This window comes from Hemiscyllium ocellatum, chromosome 6 (genome assembly GCF_020745735.1).
Source record: "Hemiscyllium ocellatum isolate sHemOce1 chromosome 6, sHemOce1.pat.X.cur, whole genome shotgun sequence".
Classification (NCBI taxonomy): Eukaryota; Metazoa; Chordata; class Chondrichthyes; order Orectolobiformes; family Hemiscylliidae; genus Hemiscyllium; species Hemiscyllium ocellatum.
The window spans coordinates 101,279,079-101,297,089 of record NC_083406.1 but is presented as its reverse complement, the minus strand read 5'-3'; the positions used below and the strand labels follow the sequence as shown (position 1 = coordinate 101,297,089).

Below are 18,011 nucleotides of genomic sequence, written 5' to 3'. Positions count from 1 at the left end.
GTTCTGATAATCAAGGTTCCTTGTAATATGATGCATTATTGTATGTTGAATATGCTAACTTTAATAATTATACACTTAATATTACTATGCTTCTTTTGCTGTTTTACTGCTGTACCAGCCTCAGCCACTCCCTCTGGCAGCTCATTCCATCCACACACCACCCTCTGCGTGTGAAAGAGGTGCCCCTCAGGTCCTTTTTAAATCTTTCACCTATCGCCTTAAATGTATGTCCTCCAATGTTGGACTACCCTACCCTGGGGAAAAAAACATGGCTATTCACCTCATCTATGCTCCTCATGATTTTATAAACCTCTATAAGTTTAACTGTATTCCTGATGAAGGGCTCTTGCCCGAAACGTCGATTTTACTGCTCCTCGGATGCTGCCTGAACTGCTGTGCTTTTCCAGCACCACTCTAATCTAAACTCTGGGTTCCAGCATCTGCAGTCATTGTTTTTACCTCTATAAGTTTACCCCCAGCTTCAGATGTTCCATGAAAATAGCCACAGCCTATTCAGCTTTTCCCTATAGCTCTCACCCTCCAACCCTTGTCAATCTTCTCTGAACCCTTTCAAGTTTAACATCTTTCCTATTGCAGAGAGTCCAGATCTCACCAACATGGATAGAGTGGCCTATTTTCACTATTCCTCTTGTTCTTGAGGAGGGTTTTGTGTTTTACTTACTGTCTGTAAAATAATACAGCTAACAACTGTACCTAGGTTCACCTCTTGATACGCTAGTTCTTCAGAACTAGAGATGTACAATTAGCTGCAGGCAAAAAAAGACAAATATCTAGCATTCCCACAATGGGGTCCTACTCTCTGTGATATACTAGTATTAAATTAAATCCTAATTAGCCCCATACACACTTAAAATAATGGGACCATTTAGAGATGTGACCAGTGTTGCGGTGCCTTAGAAGAGTATTTCAGGTCGACTCAAAACTGATAAATGGGGTAACGTACAGTAACAGATCTGCATGGGTCGATACTTCTGAGTAAGTACACATGCAGATGGGTGAACAAAGTTATGACTTTAACATCGATTTAAAAGTGGTTCCCGAAATATTTCAGAGATGTGGCTTTAGTGCACAAAGCCTGGATTATTTGTGACTAACTCTGCAGCTTCATGTGCAATAACAATAGTGTTCACCTGAATAGGAAGTGAGCAACAAACACCAACCAGCATTTATACAACTCCTTTAAAGTGGTAAAAAGTTCCAAGAAGTTTCACATTAGTGTCTGCAAACATATTATTATGTCACACCATATGAAATATTAGAACATGTGGAAAGAGTGAAGATAAAGGGAATAGAAAAAAAACAAAAGGAAAGAGGGAGGACGGAGGAAAAGAGGAGAGCGACAGAGGGGAAGGGAGGAAAGCAAAGCAGAGGAAGGAAACAGAAAGTTTTAGGGAAGAAATTTATGAGCTTAAGTCCCAGGCAATTAAAGGTACACCATCAATAGTGAATTAATGAAGATCAGTGAACATGACATGAGAGCTGGTATATGTTGGAGTGTTGCAGTAAAGGCATTTGTTACAATGAGGCTGCTGGAGTTTTCTTTTCTTTTTCAAGTCACCAGTGATTATCCATGGAATACAGTTAATCTCAGCAAATCACAGGGTGGTGAGCGTATAATCCAGGCTGGAGTGTTTTAAACTGTTTCTCTGTTATCAGAAAGTGCACTACATCTCAGTGTTACAGTACAAACTTACTGCAGGTCATCTCAAAGTTGGAACAAGATTAGTTCATAAAAAGAAACAATCCACCAGGATAAACCTATCAATATATGCTTCCAGATTTGTGAAATATTCCATTAAAATTAGTACAACTGAAGCCTAACATCAGTCGTGGGGGAATTAAATAAATCTTTTAAAAAATGTTGGTGCAAAACACATAAAATTTTCACTGCACTGCCAATTTCCTGGAACTGGCAATTTCAGAGCATGGGCTCAGAACTGAACTGAAATAAACTCAAAACAACAAATTCATCTACACCCATTCCCTTCACAATGCCCCTTTGAAAGCAGAGACCAATACTCCTTCTTGGATTTTCTGAAAGCAATTGTCAAGACTTTTATCATCCAGTAGCCTCTCACAAGAGCATCGCTCACCAAGAGCATCGATAAGTTTTTTAAAACATTCTTTCATGTGATGTAAACATCACTGGCTCTCTCTAGGTCTCTTCAGAGAGTTGTTCATGACATTGCTGTGGATCAGGACTCACATGTTGGCCCAACTGGGTAAAGTCTGGGATTTCCTTCCTGAAAGCATATTCGTGGACCAGAAAGGTTTTTGCAGCAACCTGGTCTTTTCATGGTCACCATTACTGAAAACAGCTTTACACGCCTGATTTATTAATTGAATTCCAACAGCTGTCACAGTGGGATTTCAAACGGTCTTCCAAAGCATCACTCTGGGCCATTAATCCAGTGACATTAATACGACAGTATCAGCTCTCCGAGCTGCTCACTTAAGCTGAAGATGAAAATCAACTAATGTCAATAAAAGAGCTGACATCTGAGTTGTAATAAGCAATACTAGAGATGGCTAAAGTCCTAGACCTTGTCATTACACTCCCTGCTCTACACAAGTTAGACAACTGATAATCAAGAAAGTGAACATTCCAAACATTAGAAATTATACTTCAAGCTGAAAAGACTATTTCGTTTTATGCATACACAAATAATTAGACCTTGAGACTGTCATATTCTGCCATCCAAACTATATTCTGAATTTTCCTGCTTGCATTAAGCCTTCAGTATTTTCGAACTTAGTTTCAATTTTGATCTAACACGTTCTTACCTTTATGAGAAGCTCATATCGGGGAATTCGTTGAACAGGTTTGATCATTAAATCAGACAGTGCCTGCTTCTCTTTGTTCTCCCTCATGCTTTGCTGCAATATAAGAGAGTTCACAGAATCACAGAATTGTTATGGCCATTCTGCCCATTATACTAGCACTGGCTCCTTAAGTGAGCATCAATAGCTAGTGCCAAGCCTGCTTTTACCCCGTCACTTGAACATGAAGGAATTTGAATAATATATTTTTATAATCAACCAATGTCCTCTTGAATTTCTCAACTGAATCTGCCTCCATCACACTTACAGGCAATGCACCCCACACCCCAACTACTCACTGAATGATGGAGGTTTCAAATCTTTTCTTTACTTCACTCTTGCTTCTTTTACAGATCACTTTAAATATATGCCCTCTTGATCTTGTCAGTTTCCTCAAGATGCCTTGTTACAACACATTAATATAGAACATAGAACAATACAGTGCAGAACAGGCTCTTCGGCCCTCGATGCTGTGCTGACCTGTGAACTATTCTCAGATCATCCCACTACACTATCCCAAAATCATCCATGTGCTAATCTAAGGATTGTTTAAATCTCCCTAACGTGACTGAGTTGACTACATTAGCAGATAGGGCATTCCACCACCTTACCACTCTTTGCGTAAAGAACCTGCCTCTGACATCTGTCTTAAATCTATCACCCATCAATTTGTAGTCATGCCCCCCTCGTACAAGCTGACATCATCATCCTAGGAAACAGACTTTCGCTGTCTACCCTATCTAATCCTCTGATCATCTTGTATGTCTCTATCAAATCCCCTCTTAGCCTTCTTCTTTCCAATGAGAACAGACCCAAGTCTCTCAGCCTTTCCTCATAAAACCTTCCCTCCAGACCAGGCAACATCCTGGTAAATCTTCTTTGCAGTTTTTCCAATGATTCCTCATCCTTTCCTAAATATGGCGACCAGAACTGTACACAATATTCCAAGTGTGGCCGCACTAGCGTTTGTATAGTTGTAGCATGATATTGCGGCCCCGGAACTCAATCCCTCTACGAATGAAACCCAAGACACCGTATGCCTTCTTAACAGCACTATCAACCTGGGTCGCAACTTTCAGGGATCTATGTACATGGCAATATTAACAATACTTAAATCACGAGTTGAATGGAATCATATATACCTTACAAATAATCACCACTGGGTCCATTTCCAGGTACTAAGAGGCAATCATTGAAGGGTTTTCCTGGATGGGTTGATGACTGTAGCTGCACAGCACTGATCCCACCGCTCTGGTGGGGCAGGGGGCAGACTTGTAGTAAAGAAGTGAGATCTCACAGATCCCCCTCCACCTCCACCCTACCACAATCCCAAATCCACACCTCCCCCCACCCCCTCATTTTAGACCAGCCACCTGCAGACTTTAGCCTCAGCAAAGAGTCAGTGAATTTGTAAACAGCCCAAAACTGGGTTCTTCATTGCCCTGAAGGGAGAATAGCCGTTGCCCATGGCAACCTGCCTCTAGCAAGGTTGAGTCGCTGACCTGCTCGCCTCATTCCAAAATCTCCTCCCAGTGCCACCTTCAAGGCATTGCCCTCAGGATGAGAAAGATATCACCCTTTAAAGGCCACCAAGAAATTCCACCAAAGTGGGAGAATGCAGGAGCCTTTCCCGGTCGTTCTTTCACGTTCCACTTTGTTTTTCAGGAAGGAGGTAGGAATAGGGATGATGGGAATCCATTGCCCAGCAAGTGAATTTCAATAATCCTAATGTTTTGCTACCTTGCCCTGGCTTCCAGCTCCACAGGTGCCCTGATTAATTTGAAAATGCTGAATCTTTCCTTTATTAACATCATTCAAAGACAACAACCGCAGCAATGATTGCCAGATCTGGCCACTCATGGCAGCTTCCCAGGTATTCTATCTCCTCCATTTCCACCACCCACGCCCCATCTGTAAATGGACGAGCCATTCTGACCCCTCCATATTTATTATATATCCTCATAAATGCTAATCAGTTGATGGTTGTAGCTTGTCATGTGTAAATGTACAACAGCAAAGTCAGAATCACCTTATTCCCAAATCAGTCCTGTCTTGCATCAACTCCATTACTCAGTTTCATCCAGTTCCACCCTATCCCTTTTTGTCCTTTTGTTAAATATTATCACTGGCAGAGACATGGTGAACTTATTGTCTCAGATTTGATTCAGCTCTGCCACCTGTTGACACATTATGACTGAGTCAATCCCATTTCAGCCCCGTCACTAATCCACATCGATCCATTTTAGCCCTCACTAATCCACATCGATCCATTTTAGCCACATCACTAATCCACATCGATCCATTTTAGCCTCATCGTTAATCCACATCGATCCATTTCAGCCCCGTCACTAATCTACATCGATCCATTTCAGCTCCACCATTAATCCACATCGATCCATTTCAGCTCCATCATTAATCCACATCGATCCATTTCAGCTCCATCATTAATCTACATCGATCCATTTTAGCCCCATCATTAATCCACATCGATCCATTTCAGCCCCGTCACTAATCTACATCGATCCATTTCAGCCCCATCATTAATCCACATCAATCCATTTCAGCCCCATCACTAATCCACATCGATCCATTTCAGCCCCATCATTAATCCACATCGATCCATTTCAGCCCCATCATTAATCCACATCGATCCATTTCAGCCCCATCATTAATCCATATCGATCCATTTTAGCCCCGTCATTAATCCACATCAATCCATTTCAGCCCCATCATTAATCCACATCAATCTGCTCTCAGTCCTGGTGCAGGACTAGCAAGTGTCCTTACCTCCAAAAACTTAATAAATGCTGGTTTTGCATCCTTGGCCAACCGCACAGCTTCTTTGGCATTAAGGAAGTTATCAATGTATGCAGAGTACGAATTGGCCAGTACATCTTTGGAGAACTGCAAAAGGAATCCAGATATTAATGGAAGTGACACAACACTGTGTAACTACTTTGAAACTATTAGATTCATCATGAGGGGATAAATTATATATCGCGTGCACGGGATTGATACACTCAACTAACAAGTGGCAAATGACTCCTCAGCATGAAAGATAAGTCAGAGCATTGGGTTAACAGTTCAATAGAGACTGCAGGAAATATGGATCTTTGCATTCCGTACATGCCACCTTCACATCATTGAGAAATAGATTCCTATTCCCTGCCCATGAGTAAATAAAGGGGAGAGGCTAATATAAACAGGAAAGAGTTGTGTCCGGTTAAATATTTGGCTTCTGAATAAATGCAGGCATCACAGCCATCACGGAAGTATATATCAGAGGATGAGGCATTCTACCCATTGTGTCAGTGACAGTATTTCATAGTTATCCAGTTGATAGTCAAAGAGATGTATAGCACGGGATCAGACCCTTTGGTCTAACTCGTCCATGCCAACCAGATCACATGTCTGAGGTCTATCATTTTGCAAATCTTTTCACTTAAAGCATTTAGCAAACTCCTTTTGGAAAGTAACTCCTGAATCTGGTTCCACCATCCTATGAAGCAGTGCCTTCCAGGTTGAAACAACTCACTGCCTAAAATAATTTCTCCTGACCTCCTTTCTGCTTTCGATGATCACAAATCGATGTCCTCAGATGATTCTGTAAGTGGAAATAGTTCCTCCTTATGAATTCGAACATAACCCACATATTCTACAAAACCTCGACACAGATCTTCCCTTCCTTGTTCTAAAGACAACAATCCCAGCTTCTACAGTCCCTCGGTATCATGAAAATTACTTTCTAAGTTTATACAACAGGGAGTTAAGCAGCTACACTTGCCAAAGTGAAAGAAATGGGGGAGGGATTTAATGATGGCTGCCTGCTGCACATGGAGGTCACTGACAGGGCTCATCTGCTCCTGAAACACCAAAAGTTGCAATGGTGGTAGCTGTGGCCCCTATGCAAGGGGAACAGGATCACTGCAAAACCCAAGGTCAAGAGAGTAACATGCAGCATAAAAGGAGGCCATGTGGACACTCTGAGTGAATGTTTTGTATATTTTCTAAGCATCCTGTTCAGAGATGTTATTACACACCACTGGAGCACGTGGGACTTGAACTTGGATCTTCTGGCTCAGAGGTGGAGACACTATCACTATGTCATAAGAGCCTTTGGTTGATCTTTGTGGCCCTGCCTGATTATTTCTTTCCAGCATCAATAAACGTTTTGGTTTCCATCATCTTTGACAGCAGGGAGTTCCAGATCAACAGCATTCATTGTGCAAAGAAGTTCCTCCTCACATTCACTCTACATCTCTTGCTTAAAACCTTAAATCTTTGTCTTCTGGTTCATGAAATATCAGCTAGTGGGAACAGCTTTTTCTTCTCTACCGTATCTAAGCCTGACATAAGATCATAAGATATAGCAGCAGAAATAGGCCTTGTGGCCCTTCGAGTCTGCTCTGTTATTTAAGCATGGCTGATATGTTTTTCAATATCATTTTCCTGCCTTCTCCCTTGATCCTCTTACTAATCAAGAAACTAACTATGGTCTCCGCTGTCTTCTGTGGCAATGAGTTCCACAAATTCATCACCCTCTGGCTGAAGAAATTCCTCCTTATCTCAGTTCCAAAGGGTTGTGCCCATGGTTCACGCTCTCTTACATTCATGGAAACATCTTCTCTACATCCACTCTGTCCAGGCCTCTCAGTAGTCTGCAAGTTTCAATGAGATCCCTGCTCATCCTTCTAAACCCCTTTGAGTACAGACTCAGAGTCCTCAACCACTCCTCATATGACAAGCTCTTCATTCCCTGAATGAAGTGAAAGAAGTGAAACTATCATTGTATTCTAACAGATGAAAGGCTTAACAGACAATCAACTTTTCAAAGTATAATTTCAGTTACATCACACTGCAAATTTTTGCTATAAATTCTGTGTTACGATCGAGCCCTCCACAATCACCTGATGAAGGAGCATCGCTCTGAAAGCTAGTGTGCTTCCAATTAAACCTGTTGGACTATAACCTGGTGTTGTGAGATTTTTAACTTAGTACATTCCCTGAATAATTATTGTAAACCTCCTCTGACCCCCTCCAACGCCAGCACCTTTATCTTTAGATACATGGCTCAACACTGCTCACAATATTCCAAATGCAGTCTGACCAGAGCCTTATACAGCCTCAGCAATATATCTGTGCTCTTGTATTCTAGATCTCTCAAAATGAATGCTAACATTGCATTTGTCTTCCTCACTGCCAAGTGAACCTGCACAGTAACCTACGTCTTCATTCTTCCTACCGAAGTGCATAACCTCACACTTTCCCACGCTGTATTCCTACTGCCATTTCTTTGCCCACTCTCCTTGCCGGCCCAAGTCCTTCTGCAGTCTCTCTCCTTCCTCAAAATGATCTGTCCTACTACCTATCTTTGTGTCATCTGCAAATGTAGCAACATTGTCCTCAGTTCCATGTCCAGATTGTTAATGTATAAATGAAATGTTGTGGACCCAACACTGACCTCTGTGGAACTCCACTAGTCACCAGCTGCCATCCTGAAAAAGGCCCCCCTATCCCCACTCTCTGCCTTCTGCCAGCCAGCCAATCCTCTGTCGATATCAGTACCTGGCCCCTAACACCTTGGCTCTTATCTTAGTTATCAGCCTTTTGTGCAGCACCTTGTCAAAGGCTTTCTGGAAATCCAAACATATCACACCCAGTGGCTCTCCTTTGTCTAACTTTTCAAAGTTATCTCTTTAAAGAATTTTAACAGGCATGAACTCCCCTTGGTGAAACCATACTGACTCAGCCCCATTTTACCATGCACTTCCAAGTGCTCCGTAATCTCAATCTTAATAATGGACTCTTACATCTTACCAATGACCAAGGTCAGACTAACCGGTCTATAATTTCCCGTCTTCTGCCTCCGTCCTTTCTGAAATAGGGGTGTTACACTGGCCATTTTCCAGTCCTCTGGGACTCTCCCTAAATCCGGTGGCTTTTGAAAGATCACCACCAAAGCCTCCACAATCTCCACAGCTATCTCCCTCAGAACTCTGGGATGTAATCCATCTGGTCAGCGTGATTTATCCACCTTCAGACCTTTTAGCTTCCCCAGCACCTTCTCCTTAGTAACCATGCACACCTCCATCGAATGTCCTCTGCTTGATGGAGAAGAACACCAACCTTTCCAATCTACCGAGGTAACTAATATCTCCTATTCCTGGAATCATTCTGATAAATCCCTTCTGGATGCTCTCAACAACCCTTCTATCCTTCTTAAAGTATGGATATTGAATGCAATAGCCGAGCTGTGGACTAACCATAGCCTTATAAAGGTTCAGCGTAACTTTCCTGCTTTCACACTCAATATCTTGAGGCCATTAAGTATATATTGCATTCTTACGTTGTTTCTGCCAAACTGTATCACTTCACACTTCTACATATGAAATTCCACTTGCCTGTCCACTCTGCTAGCCTATCCTTATCTTGGTAGAGAGAACTGAAGAAAGAACAGGGAGAGATGTAAAACAGGCTGCAATTCATTACCACCTATTTTTATACTTGCACAATGTTAATATCAAACCCACTGTGAGTCGAATAAGGCTCAGCTTCTACTTATAACTATCACCAGATGAGGGCGCATTAGTGAAGCTATAACAGATGAGGAGGGAAATAGATCCTAACCAGAATATTCCCCCATTTGGCCTTCGAATGTAAACAGTTCCATAAAAGACAAAAAGAGAGTTGTTGATTTGTCTTATTTTAGTTTCTGTTCCAATAGAATCTTAAATCTATCCACATATATTCTGTGGCCATGCAAGAGAATCTCTGCGGAACAACCTCTTGCTGATCTGAATGAAGGTGATTTTGAACTGGCTACCTGTGACCTTATCCTGCTTTCTCATGTGAAGCTGTTATTTCCTGATGGTGCGGGTACTTGCTGGTATCACTGCCTTTGGGCCATGCTGTGATAAGAGCAAGACAACAATGGTGAGGTTATTTCACTGCGAAAAAAAAGTCAAGGCCTCCAGTGCCAACTTTGCAGTTTCTAAGATTATGGGAACAGAAGTAGGTCATTCAGCCCCTTGAACCTAATCCATCAATCAGTTATCTCTTGAGGTATACTGTAAGTCCATTTAACAGCTTTGGGTAACATAATCCTCAGTATCCTTGCCCAGTAAAAACAGATCAATTTGAAATTGTTTTACCGATCTAACCTCTACAGCTTTTGGTTTTGTGAAGGGAAGGGGATTCTAGACTTTCCTCTGGCACAGGAACATTTACACCAATTGTGACATCTCTACAGCAAACATAGGGACAACTAACCTTAATGAAATGTCAAAACAGAGGCCCTCTCTACACTCTCCTGTCAATATAAAGGATTCCAATGCACAACTGGAAGAAGAACATTTATTCCCCAATCAATGACTCCAGAGACAAAAAATCTGGTTATATCCCATAAGCTGGTAAGAACTTGCTGCTCACAAATCAGATACTGCAATTTTTAATTACAGCAGTGACAGTATTTCCAAAATGGGTGACTGGTTGGAAAGTACTTTGCTAAGTCCTGAAAGTGTGAAAGTTGCCTTATAAACAATTCTTTCTTTGCAACTACCTGTTAGGTGTGCAAGAGAGGCCTAGACCTGACAGCCTTTGATGTTTCCCTGCTGATGTTTATCCCAGAACACCAGAGGGGTTACTTGTAAACAACCCTGAGTTCAGAAGACATAAAAATACAAGGGATAGGAACAGAAATACAGGCAGTCCCCAAGCTGCCACAGGTTCCAATCTGGTGTCCATTTGCAAGTCAATTTATACACGAGTCGGAAAACAATGCAGATCAATGTAAAACAGCTGTTCTGAAGTACATGAAATGTTTGCACATCAGGTCTTCAAAATTACATCCCTGTATGTGATTGTGTATGCAAGAACAAGTGTTCATAAATCAGACATTCATCATTTGGGCCCCCAACTTCTCAAGGCACACTGAACCTGCTCTGCCATTTAAGGCAGTTGTGACTACTCTGGGGCTTCCACCTCCATGTTCTCATCTCTTCCCCATTTCCCTTCACCCTCAGGACAAAAATAATCTGCCCATCCAAGCCTTAAATAGATTTAATAATACAATATTCACAACCTCCTGAGGTTTCCAAAGATTCATAACCTTTTGAATGAAGAAATTTCTCCTCATCTAAATGATTGACCCTTCATCCTCCAACTAAGCTCCCATATTCTGCGTTCACTCGCCACCAGGAATATTTATCCTGTCAATCCCCTTTAGAATCTTATGGTTTCAATGGAATCGCCACTCATTTTTCTGAGAGCACTGGGCCAATGTATTCGGTCTCCCATCTATTAGGCACACCTCACATCCCAGACTGCAGAGAGATGATGGGTGGTGGTGTAGAACTAGAAGTATAGCTTTTGCAAATCCTCTCTAACAGCTGCCTTGTACAGACTCTAATATGAAATTACACATCTGAAAATATGACTTTTATGCACAGGCAACACAATGCTCATTTTTCACCCAAGTGTAGCAGAGGCCACGCTAAATATCTGCTTCTGATGGAAACTGTAGGCCAAAGCTTTTACATTTTGACTGCTGTGTGAACAACGCTGCAACATTACCACAGCTCCTGTAGCACTTGGTTCTGTGCTGTTAGCTCGCAGACACCCACTGTATTCGGGAAACAGCAGGAAAACAACTTCATTTAATGTCTTCCTGTTACAAAGCTAATGTTTCCTCTCACTTGATCCATCACTTCCTCCATAATAAGGGTTTGTGCTATCTCAAGTCAAATGCTTGACTGATGAACCTGACAACTTACCTCCACAATTTGGAGATGCCGGTGTTGGACTAGGGTGTATAAAGTTAAAAATCACACAACACTAGGTTATAGTCCAACAGATTTAATTGGAAGCCACTAGCTTTCGAAGTGACGCTCCTTCATCAGGTGATTGTGTTGAATCACCTGATGAAGGAGTGTCACTCCGAAAGCTAGTGCTTCCAATTAAACCTGTTGGACTATAACCTGGTATTGTGTGATTTTTAACTTTGAACCTCCACAAAGTTTATTCCAACACTCTTACTATTCTCTTTAGTCCAGTCACAATGCTTCAATGAGTGTGGTGATTTTCACACCAAGTTTGTGGTTCCAACATTATTTCAATGCATTTTATGTGAGATACTTTTAATTTGCCATTTAAAATCACATCCAACATGTCAATATTCCTTTGACAGGGCCTCACAAACCTCTAGTCACTGCTCCCCAGAAAAATCATGCTCATCTTTCACCCAAGTGTAGCAGAGGTCACTAACATAAACAACAGACATATGGAGCACCACCACCTGCAAAACCCCTTCACATTTCTTTAAGGTTTATCAAATTCCTGAAACTCCATCTTAACAACACTGTGGGTGTGCCCCTACACCTTACGGACTGCGGTGGTTTAAGTATGTGATTCTCTACCATCAGGTTCTCAAGGACAATTAAGTTTGGTCAAGTAGTTACTTAGCCAGTAACTCATGAATAAATAAGCTTGAAAACTGTCAAAACCAACCATGTTGAAATCAAAACTGTATTTCATTGATTCTCCAACTGCTTCTTGTTCAGGATATACACTGACCTCAAGGAAGTCTATTATCACAGGATTAACGAGAATACTTGATCGAATGGCCAAGTTTTTTACTTCTTTCTTTTAGAATTTCAAAACCCCCAGAGTGGAACCCATTCATTGGTGACAGGCGTAGCAGTAACATCACTGAAACACAAATCCTGAGACCCAGACTCATATGTTGGGGCCAAGGATTCAAATCCTACCACAGCAGCAGGAGAAATTTAAATTGAAAGAACAAATCCGAAATATGAAACTAACCTCAGTGATGGTGACCAAATATCTAATGGTGATGGATGTACAAATCCACCTGGTCGCTAATATCTTTTAGGGAAGGAAATCTGCTGTGATCTGGCCTACATGTGATTTCAGATCCACAACAATGGGGGTGATTCTGAAATATTGTCTGAAATAGTTCAGCAAGCCACTCGATTCGTGGTGAGCAAAAATATGTTGGCCCTGTCAGTAACATCCACATCCCAGATAATAATAAACTAAAGGTGTCTTTCTGTGCGAAAGTCCATAACCTATCATTTCTAATCTTTCAAGGAAATGGGTTTGTGGCAGTTACTAGGATACCGCAGAATTCTTCCTACTGCAGCTCTATAAGGCTGAAATTGACCTCTCACCAGCTGAAATGCTATGGGATCTTTATAAATGCCTATGACTTATTGGGAATGGAACAATTATACAAATAAGAATCCACTATTTCTCCGTCAGAGACTGAAGATGGAAACGTTCTACTGTTTTTTCAGGAACGTACTTCTAGTTCTACCTATCAGTGTGACTAGGTGCTACTCTAATTCCTTCAGGTGAACAAAGCTGACCATAAACCTAACCTTCCCAGCAGATTTAAGCTGTGGTTCTCAATGTGCTGCATTATCAGCTTGGAATTTGTACTATTCTGACAGTGATTCTATTTCCTTTCTTGATGAATAGATCTAGGTAATTCGACTTTGTCCACTTACCTCAAGAGTCTGAGTTCCGTTCTGGTCCAGGCTATGTCTGTTGCCTGCTCTGAACTTTGTGTGCAGTGTGTCTGTATCCTAAGTGAATACCTCTGGCTTTCTCAGCTCAGTTCTTAGTGGATAGTGTGTGCAAACTGTCCATGCCATTTAGCATAAAGTTTCAACAGCCAACATAACGTTTGGGTCTGGAAGTGAAATTAATCTCACTGTTGTTTCAGAGGATGCCCTTTCTCAGCTGGGTACTAAGCATTTTGTCAAGTCAGAAAGGCCCCTTTTAGCTGCCCTTTCACAGCCTGATGGACAATGCAATGCCAAAATGAAAATATTTTCAATCTCTGATCACTAGCATTTAGTGAGTGAAAAATTGTATATTTCTTTAAAGGTAGCACTGCAGGGGATCCTCATTTGCATACCATCAAGACTGTACTGACTGCTTTCAGTCAAAAGGGATTAATATGTGCTATACATGTAATATATTTATTAAGTATCTACATCTTGAGCAAACACACTACCTTGCCTTGTGCCAAATCCTTTCAAAGATTTCTATCCCTAGTACACTTTAACCTTAATATTTAACTTGATTATGAAGTAATCCCAGGCAACAGCCAAACCTCAATGGTCTGTAAAGACCTCCTTGCAGACTGGGGAGAACATTTTCTGGCACACTGCATTGTCCAGTTCAGAGGAGCTTCTTATCCTTAGTATTAGGATTGGGCACAAAAGCTAGTGTATATGGAGGAGTATTTCACAGCAATTTTGCGTGACTTTCTGCATGTAAAGTTCAATTTGCCATATGTGCCTCACAATGTTGTAAAATCACAACAGCCAGGAAGTTGCAATCAAGAGCCCAGTTCAGTTTTAAGAAGGTTCTTCATCTCATGTAGTCTCATTCCATGCAGTTACTCACCGTACTGCTTTCCCAATAAAGCAGCTGGCCAGTCTTTAAACTTGTCCCATCTCCAGACCTCAACCACTTGGCAATCCTTTCCAGATATTGGTCACTCTGAGTGTACAAGGGATTGCATTCACATCCTTCCTTCAATAAGATGATCAATACTGTGCACACTACTCCAGTTGAGGTCTCAGCAGTGTCCTGTTTAAGTGAAGCATAAGCTCCATATTGTGGTATTTAATTCTCCAAATATTCTAGTAGCTTCCTTCATCATTTGCTGTACCTACATACTAGCCTTCCATGATTCACTCATGAAGACACCAAGGTCCCTCTACATCTCAGAGCTCTACAAACCCCCACTAAATAGATATTATGCTTTGATTTTCCCTGCCAAAACGGACAATTTCACATGTTCCAAAATTACACTGTATTTGCCAGGATATTGCTCAGTCACTCAATACATTTGGTCACCACACATTCAGTCGCTTTATCTAAGTGCCTTATATAAATTGTAAAATTGTGAACAATTGAGACCTGTCAGTACCAACCCCTTTGGCTCAACACTCATGATATCTCACCAGCCAGAAAATTACCATTTATGCCTACTCTCCGTTTCCTGTGGCTGGCCAATCTTCCATCCACATCAATATATTGACACTGAACTCATGATTTCCTATTCATAAACAGTGCAGACTCTGCCTGAATATCTCAAAGTTCTCGAAGTGTCCTGTCTTTCATAAATGATTCTAACCTCTTCCCTGTGAAAGACGTACAGATGTTAAGGTATCTGGCCTGTAGTTTCCTGTTTTCAGTCTTCCTCCCTTCTTGAACACAGGTGGTGCATTTGCTATTTTATTCTTTCATTATTCCTAAAATGTTATTTTTCCTGAATCTCACAAAATCAAAAAGGGTTACAGCACAGACAGAGGTCATTCAGCCCATCCTGACTATGCTAGCTATCCAAAGAGAATCATGACTCATTATCCCTCTCCTGCCTTTTCCTTGACTTCTACTCCTGCACACCTTTAAATATTGTATCCCCTATTTTACACTATCTGTCCATGTTTTTCCGAGCAAAATGTATCACCTCATATTTGTCCATGTTAGACTTCACCTGCCAACTTATCTGCGTCCTTTTAGAGTTCTACACTGTCTTACTTCAGCTAAAAATTTTCCAAGTTTCATATCATCTGTACACTTTGAAACTGTACCCTCCACACCAAGATCCAGATTATTAGTGTTTACATCAGGGAAAGTAAGTGTGCCAATACTGATCCCTGGAGAATTCCATTGCAAACTTTCTTCCAGCCCAAACATTCCCAGTAACCACTACTTTCTGTTCTGTGTCACCCACCCAATTTTGTGTTCCTGTCCCTTTTTATCAATGAACTGTAACTGTTTTGTTATGTGACTTATGAACATTCATGTATGCTACACCAACCCTTTTTAACTTTTTCTTTTAACTACACAACTTAGAATTCCATGCTGGATCCTATTCAACCCATCTTTGATCATGTGATAACAATAGTTATTTGTGCATGTGTCCCCATGGCTGAAGTTAAGTTGATTATCCTGTAATTGCTGGGCTTGTCCTTACAACTGTTTTGAACAAGGCAGTGGTGTTTGCAATTCTACAGTCCTTTTCTTTTGAATTGCCCAAGTCTAGATTGAAAGATTATGAACAGTGCCCTTGCAAATTCCACACTCTCTCCCTTCAGTGTCCTTGGATGTATTTCATCTGGTCCTGAGTCTTGTTAACTTTTAGTTTCAATAGCCTATCCAACAATTCCTCCTTATCAATTCTGAACCCTTCCTACTCTGTCACCATGGCCTGCGTAGAATGTTCTGCCTTGTTAAACAGAAATATAAATTATTAATTTACCTCTTCAACAATGCCCCTTGCCTCCCCTTATGTAAATCCCCTTCATCATCCCTAATCAGTCTTTTTATGAACATTTAACTTTTGATGTGCTTCAGGAAAACTTTAGGAGTCACCATCTTTACCATTCTTCATACATATTCTCGTTAGGAAAATATGGAAAACCAAAACCAATGTATCGACCACCTCATTCACCGTGGCTTTAAGACCCTCAGATGAAATCCATCAGGACTCAGGGGCCTGTCAGTTTGTATCTCCAACAATTTGCTGATTACCAGTTCTTCAGCAATTGTAATTGTCTTGAGATCCTCCCGGACTTCCATTTCCTTATTTAGAACTAGTGATGTACATATTATATCGTAAAGAGTAATGCAAAATACCTGTTCAATTCACTGCCAATATTAATTCCCCAAACACTCTCTCTACAGGGCCAATGTTTAGTTTGTTAACTCTTTTCTTTTTTAAATATCTATAGACTCTTACTATCTGATTTTACATCTCTAGCTAGCTTTCTCTTCAATTGTATTTTTTCCTTTTTTAAGCTAATCTTCGCTATTTTTATATTCTGTACATGGTTCTGAACAATCACTGATCCTTACACGATCTTTAAATTTGATTTTTTTTTTAGTTAACTGCATACTGTTGATCAATCCCTTTAATCAATCTCATCTGAATGTTTCGATTCTGTGTTTTCTGACATATCTTTTAAAAGTAAGCCACTGCACCTCTATTGACCTATCCCTTAAACTAATTTGCCAGTTCACATCAGTTATAGTTTCAAACCCTCTTAATTGCACTTACTTAAGTTTAAAATACCAGAAGTAAATCATATTCTAATCATTGCTACCTAGAGATGCCTTCACTGTGAAGTTGTTAAATAATCCTACCTAATTGCAAGATATCAGGTCTAATATAACCTGGCTGCAGAACATGCTGTTCTAAGAAACCATCCCAAACACTTTTTATGTGCTCTTCCTCTCAGTTACCTTTCAGCATCTAATTTTTCCGATCTTTATGCAGGTTAAAATCTTCCATGATTATCCTGTATTTCTGAAAAGCCCCATTTTATCTTCTTTTATACACCAACATATTTTTTGAATACTGTTCAGGGGTCTGTACATATGTCTCACAATTAGTATTGTGGCTTTATGATTTCTCAATCCAACCCACTTCCAAAATCCTAGTTTCCTGAATCTAACCCAAGCCCTATCTTCTCCTCATGTCGGCTTTAATTAAGAGTCACGCCTCCACCTAAATTGCTTTGCTATGAGCCTAATTTTGATTCTTACTACTAAAGCTGTTTATGTTCTCTTTATTCTTCCTACCAAAATGCATCATCTCGCACTAAACCTTGAAAATGTGTTTCAAATTTCCAACTGCAAATCATTAATATAACTTGAAAACAAAGAAGTCCCAGTACCAATTCTTGCACGGTACCACAGCCAATCGGACAGGTCACAGTGGCTTCATATTTACTAACTCTATGTTCCTTTATCAAAAGTTCAATAAAAGAACAAAGGAACTTCTTTAACTTGTGATAAGCTAGTGTCCAGGATCAGTGGCTAAAGGCGAAGGTAAATGGGATGCTGGCCTTTATTTCAAAGGGAATGGAATATTATAATGAAGAAGTCTTGCTAAAACTATACACAGCACTATGAAAAAATTGGTCCTGTTATCCAAAGTAAGATATACACAGAACTGAAGGCTGTCCATAGAAAGTTGATCCTGAGTATGGAGGAACTTTCCCATGAGGAGAAGTTGAGTAAGTTGGACTTATACTCATTGGAGTTCAGAAGAATGAGAGGAGCCATTATTAAAACATATAAGGTTCTGAGGGAATTTGACAAGGTAGATGTGGAGAGGTTGTTTCCCT

At 40.7% G+C, this 18,011-nt stretch overlaps 1 protein-coding gene across 3 annotated transcripts in view; it reads right to left on the bottom strand.

The window, feature by feature from the left end:
- Positions 1-18,011, bottom strand: part of LOC132816511 (rho guanine nucleotide exchange factor 17-like) — a 440,614-nt gene that overhangs the window by 127,133 nt on the left and 295,470 nt on the right. For all 3 annotated transcript variants that reach the window (XM_060826198.1, XM_060826199.1, XM_060826200.1), the window contains exons 4-5: positions 5,629-5,745; positions 2,806-2,898 (exon numbers count right to left, since the gene is read on the bottom strand). In XM_060826198.1, the coding sequence (XP_060682181.1) occupies positions 2,806-2,898; positions 5,629-5,745 (210 nt within the window). The remainder of the gene's footprint in view (positions 1-2,805; positions 2,899-5,628; positions 5,746-18,011) is intronic.